At 42.6% G+C, this 27,218-nt stretch overlaps 1 protein-coding gene across 1 annotated transcript in view; it reads right to left on the bottom strand.

The window, feature by feature from the left end:
• LOC130119766 (uncharacterized) overlaps positions 1–26,031 on the bottom strand; it is a 62,484-nt gene extending 36,453 nt beyond the window's left edge. The window contains exons 1-2 of the mRNA XM_056288367.1: positions 25,665–26,031; positions 25,249–25,520 (exon numbers count right to left, since the gene is read on the bottom strand). Coding sequence (XP_056144342.1) covers positions 25,249–25,520; positions 25,665–26,031 — 639 coding nt within the window. The remainder of the gene's footprint in view (positions 1–25,248; positions 25,521–25,664) is intronic.
• Between the last annotated feature and the right edge of the window lie 1,187 nt (positions 26,032–27,218).

Genomic DNA, 27,218 nt, shown 5'->3' with positions numbered 1-27,218 from the left:
TATCCCGTTGCCTATCAACACAGGGATCACCGGTTCGAATCCCCGTGTTACCTCCGGCTTGGTCGGGCGTCCCTACAGATACAATTGGCCGTCTCTGCGGGTGGGAAGCCGGATGTGGGTATGTGTCCTGGTGGCGGCACTAGCGCCTCCTCTGGTCGGTCGGGGCGCCTGTTCAGGGTGGAGGGGGAAGTGGGGGGAATAGCGTGATCCCCCACATGCTACGTCCCCCTGGTGAAACTCCTCACTGTCAGGGGAAAAGCAGCGGCTGGTGACTCCACATGTGTCGGAGGAGACGTGTGGTAGTCTGCAGCCCTTCCCGGATCGGTAGAGGGGGTGGAGCCGCGACCGGGACGGCTCGAAAGAGTGGGGTAATTGGCCAGGTACAACTGGGGAGAAAAAAAAGGGGGGGGGTCCTCACATAATGCAGTGGAGATGCAGCTTTTTCTGAACCAGAAAATTAAAGTCTGGAAGACAAAATCAAAAACTAATCCCATCAAGTTTATTTATTTTCCGTAAGAGAAACTTGCAATAGGTTTTAATGCAACAAATTGACATGAATGAGTCGATTATTCTCATAGAGGGCACCGATTCTCAAAGATAATGTGACTGTTTTTGGGTACAAGTTTTTTTTCTTTCTTTCTTTTTTTAAATTAAAATCTTGAAAATATACAAGACTATAAAAATACTATTTTTGGCAACAAGCAACAGTCTTGAAAATAAACACCAACTCACTTATCTTTTAAATGTACAGCTTAGAATAAAATGCTGTCGCGCTCACTGGTAGTGTTGATTTATTTACATACCAGCCTGAAACACACACACACACACACACACACGCACACACACACACACAAGCACACACACACACATACACACACACACATACACTCACCTAAATGTACACACACACTCATGCACGCACTTACATACATGTATCACAAATGCACAGACAAACACACCTGCAAGAAACAGATTGCATCTCTCCTGCACAGGTATGCTTTCATACAAAGATATGGCCACCAGCACAAACTCCCTCTTTCTCTGTCCCTCTCTCTCGCTCTCTCTGCCTCTGTCCCTCTCTCTATGTCCCCCTCTCTCTCTCTGTCCCTCTGTCTCTGTCCCCCCCCCTCTCTCTGTCCCTCTCTCTGTCTGTCGCTCTCTCTGTGTCTGTCTGTATGTTTGTCTGTCTGTTGTCTCTCTCTCTCCCTCACACACACACACACACACACACACACACACACGATCCGTCTCCGCGCCAAACACGCGTGTACACTGATGGATGCATACCTACAAACACATTTACACACCAACACACACACTCGCACACACAGGGCAGATTGATGTCAGAGAGACGAGACGATAACAGGACTTTATGGGGTGTGGCAAGGCACCTCATCATGGAGAGCAATCACACACACACACACACACACACACACCTTGCATTGCCTGTAATGCTAGGGGTCAGTTCCCTGGGCTCTAATCCCTGAAGGACATCCCAGACATCTCTGTCTGTCCTCTCTCCCTCTTCTTCTCTCCTTCTGTGTCTCTTTTTCTCACTCTCTCTCTCTCTCACTCTCTCTCTCTCTTTGCCTCTTCTTTCTTCTCTCTGTCTGTTCTTGCACATTAAGTTTGAGTCATGCTTCCTTGTGGTGAGTTACATATCATTGTTAGGACGTCGTGCGTCACAAGGATGAGGCTCCAGGTACTGTGCAGTGGTAGGCGCGGCTCCTGTTTCAGGGCCAAACGACTAAGAGGTCTGTTTACATCAAACATACACCTGCATTAGCTTTATTCACATAAAGCATGGATATGTGTAAATTAACTGGAAAATATCTACACTAGTTCAACACAACTTCAAGTCATAATATTGAAATGCATAAAGACTTATTCTCTGCACCATTGCACCTTATCGCCTCTTATTTCGCCTGTATAAGTCAATCCTTGTGTGTATATGTGAAGATTGTTGTGTTGTAGTGATGTTACTCTATGTTAGGTACACTGAGAGAGCCACGAGACCAGAGTCAAATTCCATATATGTGCAGACCTACATGGCCAATAAACATGATGCTGATTCTGATTTGGACACAACCGAAAAAAATATACAAATATATAAACATGAGGGGCGTCCGGGTGGCGTGGCGGTCTAGTCCGTTGCTTGCCACCACGGGGATCGCCGGTTTGAATCCCCGAGTTACCTCCGGCTTGGTCAGGCATCCCTACAGACACAATTGGCCGTGTCTGCGGGTGGGAAGCCGGATGTGGGTATGTCTCCTGGTCGCTGCACTAGCACCTCCTCTGGTCATTCGGGGCGCCTGTTCGGGGGACTGGGGGGAATGGCGTGATCCTCCCACGTGCTATGTCCCCCTGGCGAAACTCCTCACTGTCAGGTGAAAAGAAGCAGCTGACGACTCCACATGTATAGGAGGAGGCATGTGGTAGTCTGCAGCCCTCCCCAGATCGGCAGAAGGGGTGGAGCAGCGACTAGGACGGCTCGGAAGAGTGGCCGCCCCGATCGACCAGAGGAGGCGCTAGTGTAGTGACTGGGACCCACACCCACATCCACATCCACATCCACATCTACATCCACATCCGGCTTCCCACCCGCAGACACGGCCAATTGTGTCTACAGGGACGCCCGACCAAGCTCGAGGTAACACGGGGATTCGAATCGGCGATCTCCGAGTTTGTAGGCAATGGACTAGACCGCTGTGCTACCCAGATGCCCATGTTGAAGCTCTTAAATATAAATGCATTTTTATTCATATTTCTTCCATAATTTACTCAGACTTAATTCCCTTTGTTCCCCGAGGTCTTTCAGGAGGTGATTACAATATTGGTTAAGGGTAAATAAAATATGTTACCACGATGTTAAATAGCATCAGTAACACTGGCCTTACAACTGACCTCAGACATGGGTGTTTCCAGCATGTCAAATGCGTGAATGCCTCTTAGTTGTAGCAACAAGTTGTGAGATGTGATCCTCCACCTCTTTAAATATGACATAAAAACAGCATCATTGTGATCTGGAAACTTTACTCATGTTTATTTATTTATTTATTAATTAGGGGCACCCAGTGGTGCAGTGGTTAGCGCGGTCGCCTCACAGCAAGAAGATCCTGGGTTCAAGCTCCAGGGTTGCCCAACATTGGGGGTCATCCCAGATCGTCTTCTTTGTGGCGTTTGCATGTTCTCCCTGTGTGTGCATGGATTTCCCTGGGTTCTCCGGTTTCCTCCCACAGTCCAAAGACATGTAGGCCAGCTGAACTGGCCACACTAAATTGTCCATAGGTGTGTGTGTTGGCCTTGTGATGGACTGATGGCCTGTCCAGGGTGTCTCCCTGCCTGCCGCCCAATGACTGCTGGGATAGGCTCCAGCATCCCACAACCCTATGCGACAAGTGAGTATGAATGCAACACCTCTCCCATCCACATTATGCAAATGAAGTGCTTAGTTATAAACATGGTACATTGATCCAAATGGAAAATTGCATTTCTGGCTGTCTGATTATCCTCACAGGGTTTAAACCAGTGGCAGGGAGCTCGGATGGTAAATTGTTTGTTAATTTGTGAGGATGTTTGTGGCTTAGAAAGAACTGCAAAATGTTTCCCATCAACTTTGGCCCTAAACCTTACCTTTACTAAGTGACAGTTTCTACTTTGTTACCTACTATGTTCATCTTCATCATTGTCATCATTATTAATCAATTGACGTTTTTAGGCTAAGCTGAGCTCATTTACTTCCTGCACTTTATTTCCTGTATTGTAGGATCCACCCCCCCATCCCAACTTGACCATTAACCCATCGACACGGTCTTTCAAGACCCATACCTCCAGACTTTTGAACAGTTTCTACCCAAGTGCCATTAAAGAACTGAACTCTGTTATCCAATTCTAAGGTTGCAATAATATCCTGAAACTGTGCAATAACACCTGCCCATTTTGGCATGCGCAATAAAATATGCTGACTCAGGTTAGTGCAACACACAGACTGACTATTTGCACTATTCATCTAGTGTAATAAATATTACACTTGTTTTTCCACTTATGCATACATTATCTGTATATTGATTGTGCTGCAAATGTGTGCCTATTTAAATATAATTTATTCATTTTTCTTCTTATTATTTTATCTTGTTTGTACCACTGGGGAGTTGCACTTAATTCCGTTGTACAGCTGTGCAATGACAAATAAAGGCATTTATTCATTCAACATGCACACACTCAGACGTATTACTATTACCCTGACTCGGGTTTGCATACATCCGAGCTCACCAACTGCTACCAACCCCCCCACCCTTACCTTAGCCCAGGTCCATAATCTGCTTTAACGTTGCCCATTAGTGCATTCACATACCTGCATAAATGCATAAATTACCCCAGACGGCCGCATAGGGAAACACAGACTCGGCTCACACTTTGTGTTCTCAGCAAATCATAGCGCTACCAGAACAAACTGACGGACAATGGGGCTGTTCAAAAATGGCAGGTGTTGGCAAACATGTTGGGATATTCACGACCTCTCTACTGTCATTTGGGCCAAATGTTTTTTTTTTAATGGCTCATTGTTATTCACGTTGCTGAATCATAGAGATCAGCTCTTAAATAGAAATTACACATAGAGGCTAGCAATGTGCGTGAGTAGTATGCTAAATTCATTATTTCTCCTTTGGACAGTACAGTCACGCTAGATCCTTTTCCAAGACCAGCTACACCAATAATATCATTGCATATACAGAAGACGACTCTTAACCCTCCTTACTCCATCTCTTCTACACACCCGTCCTCTCCTTTCCTTAGCTCCCACCCAGTATCTCCTCTCCCTCATTATCTGCACCCCCCACCACCTTGTCCTCTCTTCACTACTTCCTATTTACTATTCTCCTCTCAGTGCCTAATGCTTTGCCTTGCCATCAGCCACACACACACACACACGCACACACGCACACACACACACACACACGCACACACACACTCTCTCTCTCTCTCTCTCTCTCTCTCTCTCTCTCTCTCTCTCTCTCTCTCTCTCTCTCTCTCTCTCTCTCACACACACACACACACACACACACACGCACACACTCTCTCGCTCTCTCTCTCACACACACGCGCACACACACACACATGCACACACACACACGCACACACTCTCTCTCTCTCTCACACACACACACACACACACACACGCACACGCACACGCACACACACACACATATGCATGAACAGATACACAGATTCTTATATACATGCATACACACACACACACACACACACACACACACACACACACACATAAATATGCAAACATAACCATGCAAGCATACACATACTTACACATAGGCATACGCACAGGCAGAGATGAGCAAACACACTTCCTAATCTCACATATTACAAAATACAAATACGTCTTAGTTAAATTTATCAAAATAATGGACAAATTCCTGGTGTAAATATGTATCTGAATAAAATACATGTATTTTACATTTCAAATGCAAAAAAAAAAAAAATGCATCGCAGCTGGGGTGTTAGAATTTCTCCAAACATCATTCTACTACATTCTACATTCTACTGAAACCTGGCATAAACCCCGAACTATTTCTCACTAAACCTGACCACATCCACAGGATTCACATGCATTGATAAACCTCATCTTGAGGGGCAGGGAGGTGGTGGTGGTGCTTTTTACAGGAAGGAGATTAAAACAACCAGAGTTGAAGATGCTGAGATTGTCATTGGGAGTGACGAAAAAGGACAGGATTAGGAATGAGTATATTAGAGGGGCAGCTCAGGTTGGACGGTTTGGAGACAAAGCAAGAGAGGCAAGACTGAGATGGCTTGGACATGTGTGGAGGAAAGATGCTGGGTATATTGGGAGAAGGATGCTGCATATGGAGCTGCCAGGGAAGAGGAAAAGAGGAAGACCAAAGAGGAGGTTTATGGATGTGGTGAGGTAGGACATGAAGGTGGCTGGTGTGACAGAGGAAGATGCAGAGGACAGGAAGAGATGGAAATGAATGATCTGCTGTGGTGACCCCTAACAGGAGCAGCTGAAAGTAGTAGTAATAGAGATTAAAACAACCACCATTTCCATTCCAGTTGCTCATCCTTCCAAACACCTTGCCTTCAAACTCTCTGGCCCCACTCTCTTGGACACTGTTGCTATCTACCGCTCCCTGCAAGCCAAACCCCTCCATTTTCTCTAACCTCTCTGATTTTCTGACCCAGCTATGTTTCATCTCACCTTCTGTTCTCCTCCTGGGTGATTTTAATACCCACATTGATGACGCTGACTGTAAACCTGCCATAGAATTCCTGGAACTGCTTCGATGCTTCAACTTCACACAACATGTCAACTTCCCGACTCACAGCCGCGGTCACATCCTGGATTTGGTCTGCTCCACTGGTCTCACAATACATCAACTCTCCAACCTCAACCTCAATATCTCTGACCACCTGGCAATCACCATGGACATCGACATCCCTATCCCCATCCCAAAAGTCAAATGCATAATATCCTTCAGAAATCTCAGCTCGATCTCCCCGTCTGCTTCTGCCTCTCTTGCCAATAAAATGTCTGCCTCCCCTCCCGAAACTGGCTGATAAGTTCCTCTGATCATGTCAGCTGTTATAATCACACATTTTCCTCCTGTCTTGATCCACTGGCCCCCATTAAAACCAAAACAATTTCATTCACACACTCAGCTCCTTGGTATACTCCTGAACTCCATCAAATGAAATCCCATAAACGCCAGCTCAAAAGACTCTCCAAGAAAACTGGTTTAACAGTGCATCGCCAAGCCTACTCAGACTACCTTCAACAATACAAAGATGCTTGCATCACAGCCCGGTCCACCCACTACTCACACCGCATACACTCTGGCTCCATCAACCCCAAGGCTTTCTTTTCCACAATAAACAACCTCCTCAAATCTAGTGACAGTACCTCCAGTTCCTTCAAAGTTAACAAGTGCAACTCTTTCCTTTTAGGACACCACACACAGCAACCTGTCGTGCCATCCTCTTTGCCAGTGTCTGTTTAGTTTCCCCAATCTTCCCGGTACTTAACAGTATACACTATATTGCTCTGTTTGTGCCAGGGGACCCAATCCCTCTTCTTTCTATTTTTATCTATTTTCTTAATAAAGTGGTGAAGAAACTCCTTGCATTTTCCAGTGGATGCATCCAAAGGTTGGCTGAGGGGGGGGGGTAACCACTGAATTTATAGCCTGGAATAAAACCCTGGGGTTGTGGCAGCTACCAGCAATTAAATTAGAGAAGTAGGAATGCCTTACTTCCTTCACTGCGTTCTGAGAAGCCAGCATCCAACTTTTCAGTCTATTAAGCGATGCCTTGAGTTGGTCCTTCTTCCATTTTCTCTTGGCTTTCCTGCACTGCCTCTTTAAATCCCTTGTGTGGTCATTAAGCCAGGGGAGGGCATTATGTTTGACACATTTAACTTTAATAGGGGCAGTGCCATCAAGGATCGTCCAACAGGTATTATTAAAATTATTCAATAAATAATTTACAGAGTGATCCTTCTGGTTAAAGGTATTACTAGCCGGAGCCGATTAAAGCTTTTTTCTAAAACTGGAATTAAAAGACTGAGCGTGGATATAGATAGACGGCTAGTGAGCAGGGAGCGGGAGCTGGGTGTGAAAAATCACAGCTTTGAGATCAGAGACATTAAAATCTAGCAGTTCAATATTAAGAGAAACATTATAAGACAACACCAGACCACGAGTATGCCCCTTATTGTGAGTTGGCTCCTTAAGAGATTGTTCAAGATTAAAAGATTGAAGAGGTTAACAAAATCAGTGATAAAGCAAGACATGGAAGGGCAGCAAACACGTTTATTAAAATCACCGAGGATAAGAATGCTGTCGTTGTCTGTGAATGTTCTCTGGGGTGTTGTTTTTGCCCATAATAAAAGAAAGAAGTTCAGAAAATTCTTGATTAAAATTAGTGTTAGTCTTAGGTGGTCTACAGATTAAAATACAGGGTATTGGATGGTGGCCATTTAAAAGAAAACCCAGAGATTCGAAAGACGAAAAAGTATTAAGAGAGACAGAGGAGCATTTGTAATCATTATTAAAAATGACAGCTATCCCACCTCCACGGCCGGACGGCCTGGGTTGATTAAAACAGGAGTAATTAGACGGACATGCCTCAGTTAGCAGGATAAAGTATCCAGGGCTTACACAGGACTCAGTAATGAATACAACATCAATATTATTGGTCAAGATAACATCTTGGCATAAAAAAGACTGGTTCGCAAGGGACCTCACATTCAGTGAACAAAACATAGCAGCAACAGTTTCAACAGCAGATACAGTCAAAGTGTGTAATTGCTGTTGAGTAGAAGATAAACCCAAAAGTAGTAGTAGTAGTAGTAGTAATAGTAGAAGTAGTAGTAGTAGTCGACGCTATACCTGAACATGTACGCACATATATTGGAGAAATGAGAATGTACGACTCCGATGGCAGAATGATAAAATGCGAGAAATGGTGAAAAATTGATACTGTTGTGTAAAATAAATCGAAATACTACCTCTCACTTATCATATATGAAGAAATCATTTGCAAAAATGGGAGAGGTGGAGGTATGCACTGGAGAGAAGAGGAATGAAAGTCAGTAGGAGTAAGACAGAATACATATGCGTGAACAAGCAGAATGGTGAGGACGCAAGGAGTAGAGGTGGCGAAGGTGGCTAAGTTTAAGTACTTGGGGTCAACTGTACAAAGTAATGGGGAGTGCGGAAGAGAGGTGAAGAAGAGAGTGCAGGGAGGGTGCAGTGGGTGGAGAGGGGTGTTAGGAGTGTTTTACAACAGAAGGGTACCAGCAAGATTTAAAGGGAAGGTTTACAAGATGGTTGTGAGACCAGCTATGTTGTATGGTTTGGAGATGGTGGCACTGACCAAAAGACAGGCGGTGGAGCGGGAGGTGGCAAAGTTGAAGATGCAAAGATTTTTGTTGGGAGTGAGGAAGATGAGTGAGTATATCAGACGGACAGCTCAGGTTGGACGGTTTGGGAACAAAGCAAGAGAGGCGAAATTGAGATGGTTTGCTCATGTGCAGAGGAGAGATGCTGGGTATATTGGGAGAAGGATGCTGAATATGGAGCGGCCAGGGACGAGGAAAAGAGGAAGGCCAAAGAGGAGGTCTATGGATGTGGTGAGGGAAGACATGCAGGTGGCTGGTTTGACAGAGGAAGATGCAGAGGACCTAAAGAGATGGAAAATCTGCTGTGGTGACCCCTAACGGGAGCAGCAGAAAGACAAAGAGGTAAAGTGCTTTGTAACTGTTTTGAAAGGTACTATACAAATAAAGTTTATTATTATTATTATTATTATGATTATTATTGTTACATGATTCTTGCGCAGAACTGTTTGTCATTTACAATCAGCGCAATTCCCACACCTGTAGCTTTTCAGATACAATCAAATGGGTGGGTATAAAATGGCATGTAATCACAATGCATAATGACACACAATGGTTGATCTTTTTTCTTGTCTCAACCACCCCAACAAGAACTTTGATTTCACACTGTGTGAAATTTCAATTTTTCTGGCCTTTCTGTCTGCATTTGCCATGATCGTCTTTATGCCGTCAGTATAAATGAGTATTAATTAGGGGTGTCTCACTGACTATATATAGGCAACTGGGCTTTACAAGGGTAGGACATGAAGCTCGCAAAGGTGTGCCACATTTTGGGTTGCATGTGATTTATAAAGGGACATTGGCATGGGACGTGTGTACGCACTGTGTTATAAATCAGACTATTTTTGGGCTTCAGCACTTTCTATGTTTCATCCGTACTCAACCTTTTGATGTGAATCCTCTGCACAGTTTTATAAATGAGGCTCCAGAACTGCCTTTTTCCACCCCCCCCCAAAAAAAACATAGCTCGTCTCTGCCCATCCCTCCCCTTCCCTGCTGCCAAGACTCTGATCCAAGCCTTCTTCACATCCAGAATTGACTACTGAGACAGCAGTCTCTACGGCTCATCATCCAAAGTCCTAAACAAACTTCAGTACATCACGAACTCTGCTGCTCGCCAGCTCACCCACTCCCCCAACCACATCACCTCTCTTCTCCAGGACTTCCACTGGCTCCCCGTCCCACAACGGACCCAATTCAAAGTCCGTCTCCTCACTCACAAAGCCCCCCATAATCAGGCCCCTTCCGACCTCACCGACCTGCTCCACTACCATACTCCATCTTGCAGCCTTCGCTCCTCCGATGCCAACCTCCTGTCTCCACCACACAGGACTGGACCTGGGGGCGACAGAGCCTTCTCCGTATATGACCCCTTCCTCTGGAACTCCCTCCCCAATCACATCAGAGACTGCACCGATCTCTCCACGTGCAAATCACTAACCAAAACTCTCCTTTTCAGAATTGTTTTTAATGTACGATTATTGTGTGTTACATGCTGTTGGTGTGTCGTTTTTATGTTTATTTTATCTTTTTTTTTTTGATTTTGATATACTTTAATGTAATCCCCGTGGGCAAATTCTGCTCTGCATTTAAGCCATCATGGCTGTGTAGCTAGGAGCAGTGGGCAGCCGCCGTGCAGCACCCGGGGACCAACTCCAGTTCGTCTTGCCATGCCTCGGTCAGGGACACAGACAGGAGTATTGACCCTAACATGCATGTCTTTTTGATGGGGGGGGGGGACCGGAGCACCCGGAGAAAACCCCGGGATGACCCCCAAGGTTGGCCAAGCCCGGGGTTTGAACCGAGGACCCTCTTGTTGTGAAGTGACAGCACTAACCACTGGGCCACCGTGCCACCTTTTTTTTTTTTTACCTCCAAGGTTGGATAACCCCGGGGTTCGAACCCAGGACCCTCTTGCTGATAGGCAACAGCGCTACCCACTGGGCCACCGTGCTGCCCGATGTAAAGTATCTTTGAGTACCTTGCAAAGCGCTATACAAATAATATGTATTGTAATCATTATCATTATCATTATTACTTTTTCCAGACTGACCAAATTTGAATCACAAAATACTCAAAAGTAATTAAATGCATGTTTCAAATAATTCTGATTAAAATACTGTCCATCTCTGAACACAGGCAGTTGCAACACTGCATGCCCCCTTTCTGACAACCGCTTTCTTGTTTTGTTTTTTTCCCCCAACATCCAACTAGAAGCACACAGATGCGCGCACACACACACACACACACACACACACACACACACACACACACACACACACACACACGCACACACACACACACACACCAAACAGCCAAATATCAGCAGTCAACGTCCTTTAGCTTCTTGGCCGGACTTGATGGTGGAGAGACATGTACACCGGATGGAGGCTTCCCCCTTTTAAGTACAGACAGGGGGAGATGGAAAGGAAGAAAGGGGGGGGGGGTAAGAAGTGGAAAAAGAAGGAAGGAAAAAGAAAAAGGAAAACGAAGGCAGGAGAGTGAAGACAAGAAATGGCATGGGAAAGACCAAATGAAAGGAGAGAAGGGAGAAAGAGGGAAGGAGGAATGGATGGGAAGAGTAATGGCTGAAAGACAGAAAGAGAGAGGGAAAGGGAGTGAGCTCTGACTTGATATACAATTCTTGAGACCCCTTAAACTGGTGTCAGGTCAAAAACCCCTAATCTAAAAAAGATGAGTACTTTCTCAGTGACTTACACTCTCACATACCCTCTCTCTGTCTCTGTCTCTGTGTCTCTCTGTGTCTCTCTCTATCTGTCTCTCTGTCTCTGTCTCTCTCTCTGTCTCTCTGTGTCTCTTATGTTTCTCTCTGTGTGTGTGTCTCTCTCTCTCTCTTTCTGTGTCTCTCTGTCTGTCTGTCTCTCTGTCTCTGTCTCTCTCTCTCTCTGGCTGTGGCAGAGCGACAGCAGTCTGGTGTTTGTTATTGTACATTTGCCACCAACTGACACTGGCTCCACTGATAACAATGACTCATTAGCTGGACCATTTAATTAGCCTACACCAAACTGAGCTAAACATACTGCAAAACCACATGTCTACAGAACCTAATAGTCTCCAGGAGAGGAAGGGGAAAAAAAAATGAAGGCTCGATTGTGGGAACTGCCAATTGAAGTATTTAAAGGAGGACTTTTGTTTGTTTGTCTTTTGTTTTTTCACAACATGGTTAATTATGTGGTTTGTTAATTTTTATTGGTAAATTAACTTGGAAGGAAAAAGAAAAGCAGAAGAAAAGACCCAAACGGCAATTATTTCTTCAACAGCATACACAGGCTGTAAGGGGAGCGCTATTGAATAGACATTCTTAGTTCCTAGCTGAGATCTTTTTAAATCCCTCTGGAGGGAAGTCCTTCACTGTGTGTGTGTGTGTGTGTGTGTGTGTGTGTGTGTGTGTGTGTGTGTGTGTGTGTGTGTGTGTGTGTGTGTGTGTGTGTGTGTGTGTGTGTGTGTGTGTAAAGTGTGGACATGTGTCAACAACATTAATGTGTTTATGTATACATGTGTATATGTGAGAGTGTGTCTACAGATAGACGTGTCTGATGTGAATGCCTTACGGCCTGATAGATATCTCTTTTTATATTGGGGGAGGAGGGGACATAGAGTGAAGTGTGTGTGTGGGGGGGGGGTAAGAAACTGGGTTACAGAGAAAGAGAGGAGAGTGAGACCAGGGAAAGAGGATAGAAGAGAAGAGAGTGATAAGAGGGAGAATGGAGGTAGAGGAGAGAGCAGAAACGAGATTTGACTGAGAATAACAGCATGGGGACAAACACTATAAGGAGTGCTCGTAAAAGAAAATGGGAAACGTGTGCTGGGTTTAATCCATATGCTATTGTGATTAATGGAGTATCAAACATCAATGGCACGATGGCAAAGATTTATTGAACATGCTCAACATTGTGAAAAACGTTTTGCTGATTGTCTTTATGCAACAAAGAGCTGTGGAGAGTAAAACACATTTGTCAAATAAACGAATGACCTGGCAATCTCCAAACCACTCTTCGGACATGCTGAGATGTTGCAGCCATAGGCAGAGTGTCTGTCAACCACATCTACTACCAACTGTTCTCAGCACTAAGGCCCAAAACATACTACACGTAACACGGACGCTTTGAGCTCTCGCAAAGTCGACATCAGGCGTGGCTGCGTTCTAAAACGTGTCACCTGACATTCTGAACTCAGACCAAGTGTCAGAGGCAGTCTCAAGCGTTGCAGCTAGGGGGCGCTATAGCAGGCAACAGCAGGAGGAAACTGTCTTCTTTGATTTCTGCTCGTTCTCATTCACGACTGTAATAGGCCCTTTTCACAATGATGTCGATTAACTTCTGCCTTTCCGCGAAGCAGGTTATCTTCACTTCCGTTTGCGCCGTAGATGACTCATGGATGTAGAGACGACTTCTGAAAATGCAGGAATGCTCAGCCTGAAGTCATTTCCAAAGGTAACATTAAGACTAGCTAATCATAGTCATATGATTATGACTATGATTCTGTCTGTCTTTCTTTAAAGTAATTTTTTTCTGACTGTCCGTCCGTCCATCCGCCGACCCATCCATCCATCCATCTACCTACCTACCTACCTACCTACCTATCTATCTATCTATCTATCTATCTATCTATCTATCTATCTATCTATCTATCTATCTATCTATCTATCTATCTATCTATCTATCTATCTATCTATCTATCTATCTATCTATCTATCTATCTATCTATCTATCTATCTATCTATCTATCTATCTATCTATCTATCTATCATAATACTGCAGGTCTTATGACACATAGCATGGCTGAAATAGTTTGGTTTTCGTCTCTGAATGGTCGACAGAAGGATCATATTTGTTCCAAGTTGCTGCAGCACACTTTCATTTGTTTGTTTTTCTATCCAACCTATTCTCAGCAAACCAAATTTCGGCACCACTGATTTTCTTTTCATCTATTTTAGGCAAAGTCTATCCTTCACTTCCGTATGTCATGACTGGCCATATGACTGTTTGTAGTATATTAAGTTTCAGATTGGTTAACATGGTGCAATCTTTCCATAAGTTATTTAGTTGGATTCAAGATCTCTCTCTCTCTCTCTCTCTCTCTCTCTCTCTCTCTCTCTCTCTCTCTCTCTCTCTCTCTCTCTCTCTCTCTCTCTCTCTCTCTCAAGATCTCGTTTTTTTTCTGACTATGATTTAAAGTTATTGCCTTTAACATAAGTTATTTAGCATAATCAAACAGGTGCCGTTCGATGAAGAATTTGTAGCCTTTGTCGAGTTTGGACCATTTGGTTAATGCAAATGTTTCGGCAATCCGTGGTACATCATCTAGCCGTATTTCAGGCAGGTTTGTGAGCGACTGTGTAAACTCCATAGTCCGTCCGGAAGTTAGCATACCCTGCAAGGAGTCAGAACGGAAGTTCTCTGACGTCATGTGAAAAGGGCCTATGGCAGATGAGAGAAACATACTTGAATATAACGCCGGTTTCATGGAGTGTATGGGGGCTTGGTCACACTGTCAAGCGGGGTAAAGTGTCTGCACATTTAATATCCTTCAAAGCTGACATAATGTTTCTACAAGAAACTCATATTAAAGCTAAAGAGCAGAGGCGACTGAGAGCTAACTGGATTTCTCAAGTTTATCAATTACCTTTTACATTAACAGCTAGGGGTGTTGCCATTCCTTTTCGCAAGAATATTCAATTTCAGCTTGTTTCTATGGTCACAGATCCAGATGGCACGTATATTATGATTACTGGAACTATACATTCACTCTCTGTCACATTATTGAATATACTTGAAAAATTCCTTGAAAAACTCTCGGAGCCATTCGGTAAAGCCTTCATTAAAGTGGTGATCAGGTCGCGACGCTGGTCCACACTGCTTGGCCTGGGAGGATCTCATTCCATGGCAACACAAGAGTGAAGACGATGGGATCCGCCACAGGTTGCACCCAAGTGATGGTCAAATATAATATACGGCCCAAATATTGATGATCCAAACTTTTTCCGTAAAGTGTTTGATATAATTCCAGATTCCAGATCTCAGCACCACCAATCTGTTAATGGGAGGCGATTTTAACTGTTACGTTGATCCATATCTTGATAGGCTCTCCTCCCACATCCCACCTGCCATTACATCTGTCCAAACATTAAATAACCTAATTAAATAAAGAAATGTGGTTGACATCTGGAGACTACAACACCCAACAGACAGAGACTACTCGTTTTTCTCTCACGTCCATAAGTCATATACGAGAATTGATTATTTTCTAGTGGATGCAAAATTAGTATCTAACATTGATCATACTAAATATCACAATGTATTAATATCAGATCATAGTCCAGTATCACTAAAACTGAAGCTTGATTTGCCCAAACAAAGTTATTACTGGCGCTTTAACCCATGGTTGCTCACAGACCAAGGGTTTATTAAATATATGGCAGCACGGTTCAAGGAGTTCCTTGAGACTAATGATACTGGGGAGGTGTCAGATTCCATACTCTGGAAGACCCTCAAAGTAGTAATGAGGGATTATATAATTTCATTTAAAGCCTCCAAAAGAAAAACGAAAAAGGGAACAGCGCCATCGGTTGGTGGAGATTGAAAATATACTCTCAACTCTTGAACAGTCCTAGATATTGAAGTTAAAATATGAGTGGAACTGTATTCTCAGCGGAAACATTAGCAAACACTTACTCAAGCTCAGACAGAGACATTTCGAGTTGTGCGACAAACCGGAGAGGCTGTTGGCCAGACAATTAAAGGGACACAGGCAAGCCGTGCAATTCTCAAAATTAAATCCAAAACAGATAATTTGTTAATTAGCCATAGAGAAATAAACAACCGATTTAAGGAATTTTATTCAGAATTATACACCGCTAAGTCTCAGGCTACTAGTGCAGACATCGCCAGCTTCTTCGACTCTCTTAATTTGCCAAAATTGGGTAAGTCAGCTATGTTAGAATTAGATTCACATTTTTCAGAGAGCGAATTAATAGAGACAATTAAAACGTTTCCCTCTGGTAAAGCGTCAGGCCCAGATGGGTTTGGTTGTGAATTTACAAGGTATTTCATAAGACATTTGCCCCACTTTTAGTCTGGCTGATTAGCGACTCCATTAAAAATAACAGATTGAATAAATCCCTATACAAGGCAAATATATGTATTTTGTTTAAAAAAGGTAAGGAGGAAACAGACCCCGAAAGTTACAGACCCATCGCGCTCCGCAACTTTGATCAAAAGTTGGTTACAAAAATACTAGCTACCAGATAGGGGAGGCATAATTCGTCAATTATACACCCTGACCAAACAGGGTTTATCCCAGGTAGATTCTTATTTTGCAGTGTATGTAGGCTTCTGAACAATTTATATACCAACCAATTCGGGGACTCTGGAGCGGCCATCTTGTCCCTCGATGCTGAAAAGGCATTTGATCAGATAGAGTGGCCCTATATGTTTGAAACACTTCAAAGATTTGGGTTTGGGGATTCCTTTATTGCAAGGGTCAAAATGCTGTATCTTTGCCCATCACCCTCTATCCTCACCAATAGTGACATATCTGAGCTTTTTGACTTACAGAATGGGGTCAGATAGGGGGATCCTATATCTCCCTTACTTTTTGACATAGCCCTTGAGCCCCTTGCAATAGGAATTAGGAATCATTCCGGTATCAGAGATATTCAGATAGGAAACATGGAAAGCCATGTGAGCCTTTATGCTGATGATACATTGATATGTCTCACCGACCCAGAAACCTCTGTTCGTCCCTTGTTAGATTTTGTTAAATCGTTTGGCAAACTCCCTGTTTACACAATTAAATGGGGTAAGAGTGAGTTCATGCCACTACCAGACAGTATAGATTCAGATTTCCTTAATGCTCTACCATTTAAACTAAAGTACGATCATGAGAAATATCTAGGGCTCATCATACCACGGAATACCAAACTCTTATTTAAACTCAATTATGCCGATATGCTCACAAAGCTTAAACTGAATACAGAGAAGTGGAGGATTCTGCCATTGTCTATGGTGGGGCATATCAGCGCAATTAAGATGGTGTCTCTCCCCACTTTTTTGTACTTACTTCAGAATCTGCCAATCTTTCTGGTGTCATCATTTTTTAAGAAACTGGGCTCCATTATCTTTTCTTTCCATTTGTTTTAGGATATAAAGCTCATTGCATAGCTAAAGCACATCTGCAAAAGCCAATAAATGAGGGAGGCTTAGGCCTTCCTGTATTTAGGAACTATTATTGCACAAGGGCTTTGATTTGCTGGCAATGGGGATTCCCAGATAAGGCATCTCAGAAGGGAGACAACTCCCCTTGTGGCTAAGCTTTGAAACTACAGCAGTACAAAAAAACAACTCTTCCCTTTGTACTCTTTTTTCCAAACAGAATCCCCTGATAAATTGATTGGTAATAATTTTATTCTAAGAAACTCTCTTAGGATTCTGAATCAGATCAGAAATGTTAACAAACTGCCTAATGTCTCAATATACACTCCTATATGTAATAACCATTCCCTTTTGCCAGCTCAGATGGATGGGGCGTTTGCTGTCTGGAGGGACAGAGGTATTGCGACCCTTGGATATTTATATATAGATAAAAAGTTTGTGTTATTTAATCAGATGAAAACAAAATTCAACATCCCTAACTCGTACTTCTTTCATTATCTCCAATTTAAGCATCATGTCAAAGACAAAATTCCAACTTTTGAAAACAGGCCAGAGAGTTGCTCATTCTATGACCTCCTGCAGCTTCCTCCGGACTCCAAACTTCTGATATCTCACTTTGTGTGTTTGTTTACCACCTCTGTATCTACTAACCATCTGAAGGAAGCCTGGTCCACTGAGCCGAATCTTGGAGTGTCTGACAACATTTGGAATAAAGGTTTGAGTAGAATCCAAACTTGCTCAACCAATGTCAGCTATACACTGATCCAATTTAAAGTCATTCATAGACTCAACCAGACCCAGACCAAACTAAACAAAATTTACCCATCTATTTCTCCATTGTGTGATAGATACAAAGTTGAAGAAGGTTCTCTCATGCATCCTTTCTGGCTCTGTCCTCACTTACACAAATTTTGGTGTGAAATATTCCAGTGGTTGTCCAGAGTCTATGAAAGGGACATTTCTCCTGATCCAGAACTGGCCCTCTTTGGATGCTCAGAGACTGCTTTAAGCAATACACCTGAGGAACAACCGGCATTGATGGTTGGCATGATAGCTGCCAAGAAAATGATCCTAACAGATTGGAAATCACCTACACCCCCCTGCTTTCAGAAATGGCTCAATTAAATGGTCATAATCATACAGATGGAGAGAATATGCTTCCATAAATCTAAAGCACCCAATAGAATCCTGAGCATATGGGGTCCATTCATTGACTATCTCAAAGAAAAATGTCTTTTTTAATTACAGACTGTAGTGATGCAACCCGGTAATGTTTACCTTTTATCTGTACTCTTGTAATAACTGTGTAATTTCTTGAAAACGGCTGTGAATCAAGTACCTATATATGTCTGGCAGCTTTCCCCCCCCTTTTTTTTTCCTTTTTGTTTTTTGTCTGTTAATTTTTGTTTTGTTTTATCTTGTTTGTGTGTCTCAAATATCAAACTGATATATATATGTTTGTATGTATGTACTATGTATGTATATGTAAACAATGGCCGCCATTGGTGCTGTACCTTCACAGGGTACCGATGAGAGTTGTACAATCCGCTGTGGCGACCCCTGAGAATCAGGAAACAGGGAAACAAGCTGAAAGAAGAAGAAGAAGAAGAATACTGTAGGGGCAGTGTTGTAAAGGAGGGCCATGAAGGAAGTTGATCACGAGCATTGAAGGTTTGAAGTGGTGTCTGCAGTTATTCAAAATATAGTTGGCATTTGTTACCAAGATTGAACATTTGCTTATTGTTATTGAATAAACAAAAATGCCTCTTTTTCCACGGGACCCCCTATTTGTGCGACATCTCGCCCCGGGGATTTAACATTACATTAATATAATGATTAAGGTTAGGTAAAGATTAGGGTTAACGTTAAGGTTAAGGTGAGGGTTAAGGTTAAAAATGATTAGGTCGGAAATGGTTAAAGTGGTGTCATCCGGGTGAAATGGCTTATATACAGGGAGTCTCATCTGTCCACCAAGAGTGATTTAGAAGCCATGTTTCTGACAAAGCATTTTGAGCTCATTAAGAAGCATCACATTAGAAAAGCTGGATGTAAATGACAAATTTCAGTAAAACTTCCTCAACATCGCAAAAAAAGTTTATGCCTGCTTGAAGTGGTTTTTGCTTTTTTTTTCAATAAAGACTATGTGCTAAATGGAAGATTGAAATTAATTTTTCAAATAAAAAAAATGCAACTTGCCCATCTTTCTGTTGGGTGTTGAAGTATGGACATATGACATGAAGAACTACACACCTAATGTGAATTTTAATTTCTGCAACTGTAGTAAAATTCCCTTAACTATTGAAATGGAAACAGCTAGTGGCAGAGATGGGCAGTTTTTCAATTAAATGTATATAAAATATATATTTAATTACTTTTGAGTATTTTGTAATTTGTATTTTGCTGGATGGAAAAAAAATGCAATTTTTAACAAAATACGTTAATAGTTTGTAATTGTGTATTTGAAATACTTAAAATGCATTATTGAATATGTCATTTTATTCCCAAATAAGAAACTTTTATCCCTAGGTTTAAACTGTAGGAAAAAAAAAACTGTACAATTAGCCTAATCATCCATCCATCCATTATCCGAATCGCTTATCCTGCTCTCAGGTTCGCGGGGATGCTGGAGCCTATCTCAGCAGTCATTGGGTGGCAGGCGGGGAGACACCCTGGACAGGCCACCAGACCATCACACAGGGCCGACACACACACACACACACACACACACACACACACACACACACACACACACACACACACACACACACACACACACACACACACACACACACACACACAGGGAGAACATGCAAACTCCACACAGAGGACGACCCGGAACGACCCTCAAGGTTGGATTACCCCGGGGCTCGAACCCAGGACCTTCTTGCTGTGAGGCGACTGCGCTAATGTGTGTGTGTGTGTGTGTGTGTGTGTGTGTGTGTGTGTGTGTGTGTGTGTGTGTGTGTGTGTGGGCCCTGTGATGGCCTGGCAGCCTGTCCAGGGTGTCTCCCCACCTGCCGCCCAATGACTGCAAGAATAGGCTCCAGCATTCCTGCGCCCCTGAGAGCAGGATAAGTGGTTAAGACAATGGATGGATGGATAATGGCCATTCTTAATAGTTGTCAGGGAAATAGCTTGTGCAGTCCTCTTGAGGATAAGTACAACATTTTACAGTGTTTGCTATGCCAGGGGAAGGTCAGGTTAATATTTAGGTTAAAAAAAACATAGCAAAGCATGTATCAGTTAAAAATCTTTTATTCTGATCTTTAAAGCTAAATGTTCTTCATCTTTTTGTACAAAACGTTTTACAATATGGATTATAGAGAGTTAATACAATTCAAAGTGCATTGACTCCATTCCTGAATAATGTTTAAGTAACACATAAATGACTGTATTTTATGTTTGTATTATGAGAGTTGTTAGTGGTTTTTGAATGCTGTTGGTTTTAAGTTACAAATGGTAGGCCTAATCAATTTAATGGTATCTTTATACATTTTTTCTTGAGGCAGAAGTCAGTCCTCTCAGAGGGTGAGTGGCAATGAGCCATTAGAGCCTGACCAGGCTGGCCCATCATCTGCCACATCTGCAGAAGCCACACCAATGCTCAAATTTGCAATGCTGGATGGGGAATACTTCCAAATAGTGAAGCAGTTTCCAAACGGAAAGATAGAGGCTGAGTGTCAGCTGTGCACTAACAAAAAGGTTACAATATGTGGCTCTCTTGCAGCGACATCAAATTTTAAAACCCACTTGAAACGAAGGCACCCTGACAAAATTAAGGAATTTGAAGACCACAAAAAGGAATTTGCCAATGGGAAAAGCAAAAAACCAGGACCTCATACACACAAACTACTCTCTCTGAACGTGGTCCACTGACACAAAATAAAACTGACTCTCTTGTCACAGCCTTTCTCACTAAAGGCATGTCCTCGTTAGCCACTGTTGACATAAAGAATTCATAGAGTTGGTACAGGGATTTTGCCAAGGTGCTAAAGTTATGGCTAGGAGGACACTTGGAAGAAGAATTGATGAAGACTTTAATAATAAAACAGCAAATCTGAAGGAGATACTTAAGTACATAAAATATGTTTGCACCACTGCAGATTCAACTGAAAACTATAGGTCAAATAAAAAAACAAGTTATATGGGAGTCACTGTGCATTACATACAAACAGACACACTAGAACGTGAATCAGCTGCTCTTGCTTGCAGACATTTTCCCAGTCCACATACCTACAATCACACTGCAGAACTACTGGAGGAAATCCATTCAGAATATGGACTCACAACTGAAACTGTTGTGGTTACTGTAACTAACAATGCATCAAACTTTTCAAAAGCATTTCGAGAGTTCAATATCACAGTCATTTCAGAGGAACAGGATGAGATAGATGAGCGGGAACACGATCTTTCATTTGCAATAACAGATACAGAGGGAGAAGAAGTGTCAGAGTGTGCCATCATTTTACCGCCTCATGTCAGGTGTTCCACTCACACACTGAGTTTTGTTTAAACCACTAATGCCAAAAGAGCAATTAAAGATAATTCAACTCTCTCCAGGCTGAATCATTGATCCATGGCAAAGTGTTCAGCCCTATGAAATGCTTCTGGCAGACCAAAATATGTGGAAATTCTCAATGACTTGACCAACGAGCAACTGAAGACACCCTGCGTTTGTAGGTGGAATTATCTTTATGAGTGTTTCAGTCAGCTGACATTTCTTCGGAAGAAGCTTCCTAAAATCATGCCTGCCTGTAACTCCCACTGTTCAAAGAGGTAGACATTGATTTCCTTGAGGAATACTGCAGTGTCCTCAACCCCATTGCCATTGCAATTGACCACCTTCAAGGTCAGACCTCATGCTACTATGGTGAGCTCATACCTACCCTCTTTGCTGTTCAGGCTAAACTACATGATCTGCAAGCTTCAAACCTGCAATACTGCTCACATATCTTGCAAGCCACCATAGCTGGCTTTGAGAAAAGTTTCGGTAGCTTCTTACAACTGAAGACTGATGTCAGTGAAGCCATCCTGGCTACAGCAACCCACCCGTTTTTCAAGATGAGGTGGTTGACCCCCAAATTAGCTGCAGTGAAGAAGAGGATACATCAACTTTTTCTGCACTCAGTGGAAGAGCTTGTGCTTGTGTCAGAAAGTGAGACTGCCTCATCAAACACCGCTGGCAAGAATCAAGACAATTTCTTCATCTTCTCTGACCAGGGTATGGGTAAACTACTCTCACTTCAGTGTCTTAAGATTAAACTGCAATTTCATGAATTAATCATTAGAAATGAATATTCATCAGCTAAAAAATAGATTAGTAGCTAGTTTCATCACATTTTTAAATATTTTTGTGATACTGAAAATCTTTGAATTTAATGTAAATTAATAATAACCTTCTTTCCCTGTTTGCCTCTACTGTTTCCAATCCCAACAACACGAACTGAGAGCCAGTTGGGCAGAGAGATGTTGCCCAGTCACAGCAAAGCAGAGTTGGAGACCCTTCACTTTCTGAAGGACCTCAGAAAGGACCTCTCCTCACTGGATTCCTATCCACTGATCAAGCTACTCTTTGTGAGATTCAACACCACTTTGCCATCATCGGCACCAGTTGAGCATCTCTTCTCCTTTGCAGGCATGGTTTACAACCCTCACAGAAGGTGATTAACAGCTGAACTGATGGAGAAATTAGTTGTGCTGAAAAACAACCAAAACTGGAGTTATTTGTATTCACATACACACACAGAGTATATTTTGAGCCGATGCTCCTTGAGACCATGGTCTCTATGGCCATTAGCTGCAGCATTAACATATTGTAAAGTGCATCCCTTTGCTCTTGTTTTTGGGTTGTATGCAAGCTGACATGAGAAAAAAAAACAAAAAAGAAAAAGAAAAACACTTGCCCTCCTCTTGCACGACTTTTCAAAGAGTTTCATTTTTCCAGAAGACGCATTTTCAAGAAGCCTATATCCTTTGCTTAAACCAATCAATGGGAAACAGCTTTTTTATTTTTTTGTTTGTTTTCAAATTGCATCTCAACATTCCCTTGATAGCAGTTAGCTATTGCATAGTTTTTGTGAGATAGCCTGAAGCAGAAAGAGACTAAGAGAGAGAGAGAGAGAGAGAGAGAGAGAGAGAGAGAGAGAGAGAGAGAGAGAGAGAGAGAGAGAGAGAGAGAGAGAGAGAGAGAGAGAGAGAGAGAGAGAGAGAGAGCGAGCGAGCGCTATACATAGTATTCTTTGGAGATCAGTGATCCTGGAATATTATGTACCTGTCTCTGTGTTACAAACGTCTTTCAGTTCTGTTTTCTCCCAGACCTTTCCTCTACCCCCTTCTCCTTCAGCCTCTCTTCCCGTCCCTTCTTCTTCTCTCCTCTCCCCATACAATTCTGTTGTGTGCATCTTGGATCACTATTCAAAGCTATGATTGGACTGTCTTGTTTTTGCTGATGAGAGGGAAACCCGACTGATTCCCACAGCAGGTCAATGTGACCAATGAGCAAGGCTTAACTTAATTCTCCAATAGTAACAAAACTCTGATAATGTGCTGTACTTGTCTTGCGGTAAGACTTGACTCCATAGCACTGTATTGTGTTGAGGTGTTTCAACCTAAGAGATCATAATTTAACTAAAAGGGAGTGAGACCTTTAAGTGTCACTTATTTAACTAGGTCTTATAATCACAGGGTGCATTGAGTTGAGCTGTAGTGATTGCTTCAGTCCATACATCAAAACACAGATGCACAAATACACAAATAGTAATTTAACTAAATAATGATAGTAACTTTATTTATATAGCACTTTTCTAAAACAATGTTACAAAGTGTTTTACAAAGAAATAAAACAAGACAAGGCAAAAATAAGAGTAAGCCCAACAGTAAAAATAAAAACAGTATAAATAAATAAAAACGAATATCAAAACATTTGTAAAAGCTCTCATAAAAAGAAATGTTTTAAGACGAGATGTAAAAGAAGCTAGATATTTGGTGAAATTACTACATGAAAAGAAACAACCAGGTGAAGAAATGAAAGAAATAAAAGTATAGTAAAAAAACATGAAAGTGAAGAAAATATGAATAAAATAAATGGATCAATGAGTCAAAACTGGAGCTCCAGGCCTGCCTTGACTGTACTGATTGGTGTGTTTTTGAGGCCACATCTACAGATCTGGACAAACTTACTGACACTGGCATCTTATGCAGTGTGCAAACTATACCATGGCTTTGGAGGGAGTTCACATTTTTTACCGTGGGGTGGGGGGGGGGCGCTTGCACGTGCCTCAAAGAAAGGGTTGACTGTGACTCTTGTTGCAATAGCTGCAAGCATGTAAGTCTACTTGCTTTATGTCTTCATGTATGATATATAGGGGATGTGAAGGTACGCCACCCATGTTGTATGTTGCAAGGGGGATGCCATCTTGATAGGAATGTGCTCTGTTAGGCATGTAAAAATGAGTCTTAACAAAGCAAACTATGAGCGATCTGTTCGCTGAAAACACTCAAAATGAATTTATTTTGACTCATGTAATGTGGGGCGGCATGGTGGCGCAGTGGTTAGCGGGGTCGCCTCACAGCAAGACGTTCCTGGGTTCGAGCCCCGGGTAGACCCACCTTGGTGGGTCATCCCGGGTCGTCCTCTATGTGGAGTTTGCATGTTCTCCCCGTGTCTGCGTGGGTTTCCTCCGGGGGCTCCGGTTTCCTCCCACAGTCCAAAGACATGTACACTACCGTTCAAAAGTTTGGGATCACCCAAACAATTTTGTGTTTTCCATGAAAAGTCACACTTATTCACCACCATATGTTGTGAAATGAATAGAAAATAGAGTCAAGACATTGACAAGGTTAGAAATAATGATTTGTATTTGAAATAAGATTTTTTTTACATCAAACTTTGCTTTCGTCAAAGAATCCTCCATTTGCAGCAATTACAGCATTGCAGACCTTTGGCATTCTAGCTGTTAATTTGTTGAGGTAATCTGGAGAAATTGCACCCCACGCTTCCAGAAGCAGCTCCCACAAGTTGGATTGGTTGGATGGGCACTTCTTGCGTACCATACGGTCAAGCTGCTCCCACAACAGCTCAATGGGGTTCAGATCTGGTGACTGCGCTGGCCACTCCATTACCGATAGAATACCAGCTGCCTGCTTCTGCTCTAAATAGTTCTTGCACAATTTGGAGGTGTGTTTAGGGTCATTGTCCTGTTGTAGGATGAAATTGGCTCCAATCAAGCGCTGTCCACTGGGTATGGCATGGCGTTGCAAAATGGAGTGATAGCCTTCCTTATTCAGAATCCCTTTTACCCTGTACAAATCTCCCACCTTACCAGCACCAAAGCAACCCCAGACCATCACATTACCTCCACCATGCTTAACAGATGGCGTCAGGCATTCTTCCAGCATCTTTTCATTTGTTCTGCGTCTCACAAACGTTCTTCTTTGTGATCCAAACACCTCAAACTTGGATTCATCCGTCCACAACACTTTTTTCCAGTCTTCCTCTGTCCAATGTCTGTGTTCTTTTGCCCATCTTAATCTTTTTCTTTTATTGGTCAGTCTCAGATATGGCTTTTTCTTTGCCACTCTGCCCTGAAGCCCAGAATCCCGCAGCCGCCTCTTCACTGTAGATGTTGACACTGGTGTTTTGCGGGTACTATTTAATGAAGATGTCAGTTGGGGACCTGTGAGGTGTCTGTTTCTCAAACTAGAGACTCTAATGTACTTATCTTCTTGCTCAGTTGTGCAACGCGGCCTCCCACTTCTTTTTCTACTCTGGTTAGAGCCTGTTTGTGCTGTCCTCTGAAGGGAGTAGTATACACCGGTGTAGGAAATCTTCAATTTCTTAGCAATTTCTCGCATGGAATTGCCTTCATTTCTAAGAACAAGAATAGACTGTCGAGTTTCAGATGAAAGTTCTCTTTTTCTGGCCATTTTGAGCGTTTAATTGACCCCACAAATGTGATGCTCCAGAAACTCAATCTGCTCAAAGGAAGGTCAGTTTTGTAACTTCTGTAACAAGCTAAACTGTTTTCAGATGTGTGAACATGATTGCACAAGGGTTTTCTAATCATCAATTAGCCTTCTGAGCCAATGAGCAAACACATTGTACCATTAGAACACTGGAGTGATAGTTGCTTGAAATGGGCCTCTATACACCTATGTAGATATTGCACCAAAAAACCAGACATTTGCAGCTAGAATAGTCATTTACCACATTAGCAATGTATAGAGTGTATTTCTTTAAAGTTAAGACTAGTTTAAAGTTATCTTCATTGAAAAGTACAGTGCTTTTCCTTCAAAAATATGGACATTTCAATGTGATCCCAAACTTTTGAACGGTAGTGTAGGTCAGGTGAATCGGCGTAATAAATTGTCCCTAGGTGTGAATGTTTGTGTGCACGTGTGTCGGCCCTGTGATGGACTGGTGGCCTGTCTGGGGTGTCTCCCTGCCTGCCGCCCAGTGACTGCTGGGATAGGCTCCAGTATCCCCGTACCCTGAATAGGATAAGCGGTTTGGATAACGGATTGATGGATGTATGGATGGATGTAATGTGGCCTGGCTTTATTGTCTTGTAGTTCCATATCGTCTGGATAAGGTGAACCACGAATTCAACGAAAATAACATAATATAACGTATTCAGTTAATGACCACATCAAACCTCCACACGGGTATCAAAACCAAACATTACAGTATGCTACTATATGGCCAACTAAAGCAGGGCACAGTATACTCTGCATAGTTTCTCGGCACAAATAAGACACAGATAGGTCATATAGCAAAACAAAACACACACATGTATGAGCATTAAATCAAAAACAGAGCATGTCAGCCTGCCAACAAGGGATTGAGTCCTCATCAACAACAGTTGAAGTTACCCATCGCATACAGATGAGCACAATAATTTCTCGGTACAATTAAGACATCAAATGCAAGGGTCACATATCAACACACCAGCCTATAACAACACACACATGCATGAGCATTGTAAATACCAACATAAATAGGCCAGGCTGTCTACAAGAGATCAAGTCCTCATCAACACCCATCACATACAATACAGTACTAACAGGGAATAATACAGTTAATTGGGAATAGCCCTTACCTTAAAACAGAAGTG

Source organism: Lampris incognitus, chromosome 10 (assembly GCF_029633865.1).
Source record: "Lampris incognitus isolate fLamInc1 chromosome 10, fLamInc1.hap2, whole genome shotgun sequence".
NCBI classification, from domain to species: domain Eukaryota; kingdom Metazoa; phylum Chordata; class Actinopteri; order Lampriformes; family Lampridae; genus Lampris; species Lampris incognitus.
Note: the sequence above shows the minus strand (reverse complement) of the source record. Positions and strands in the feature narration are given on the sequence as shown.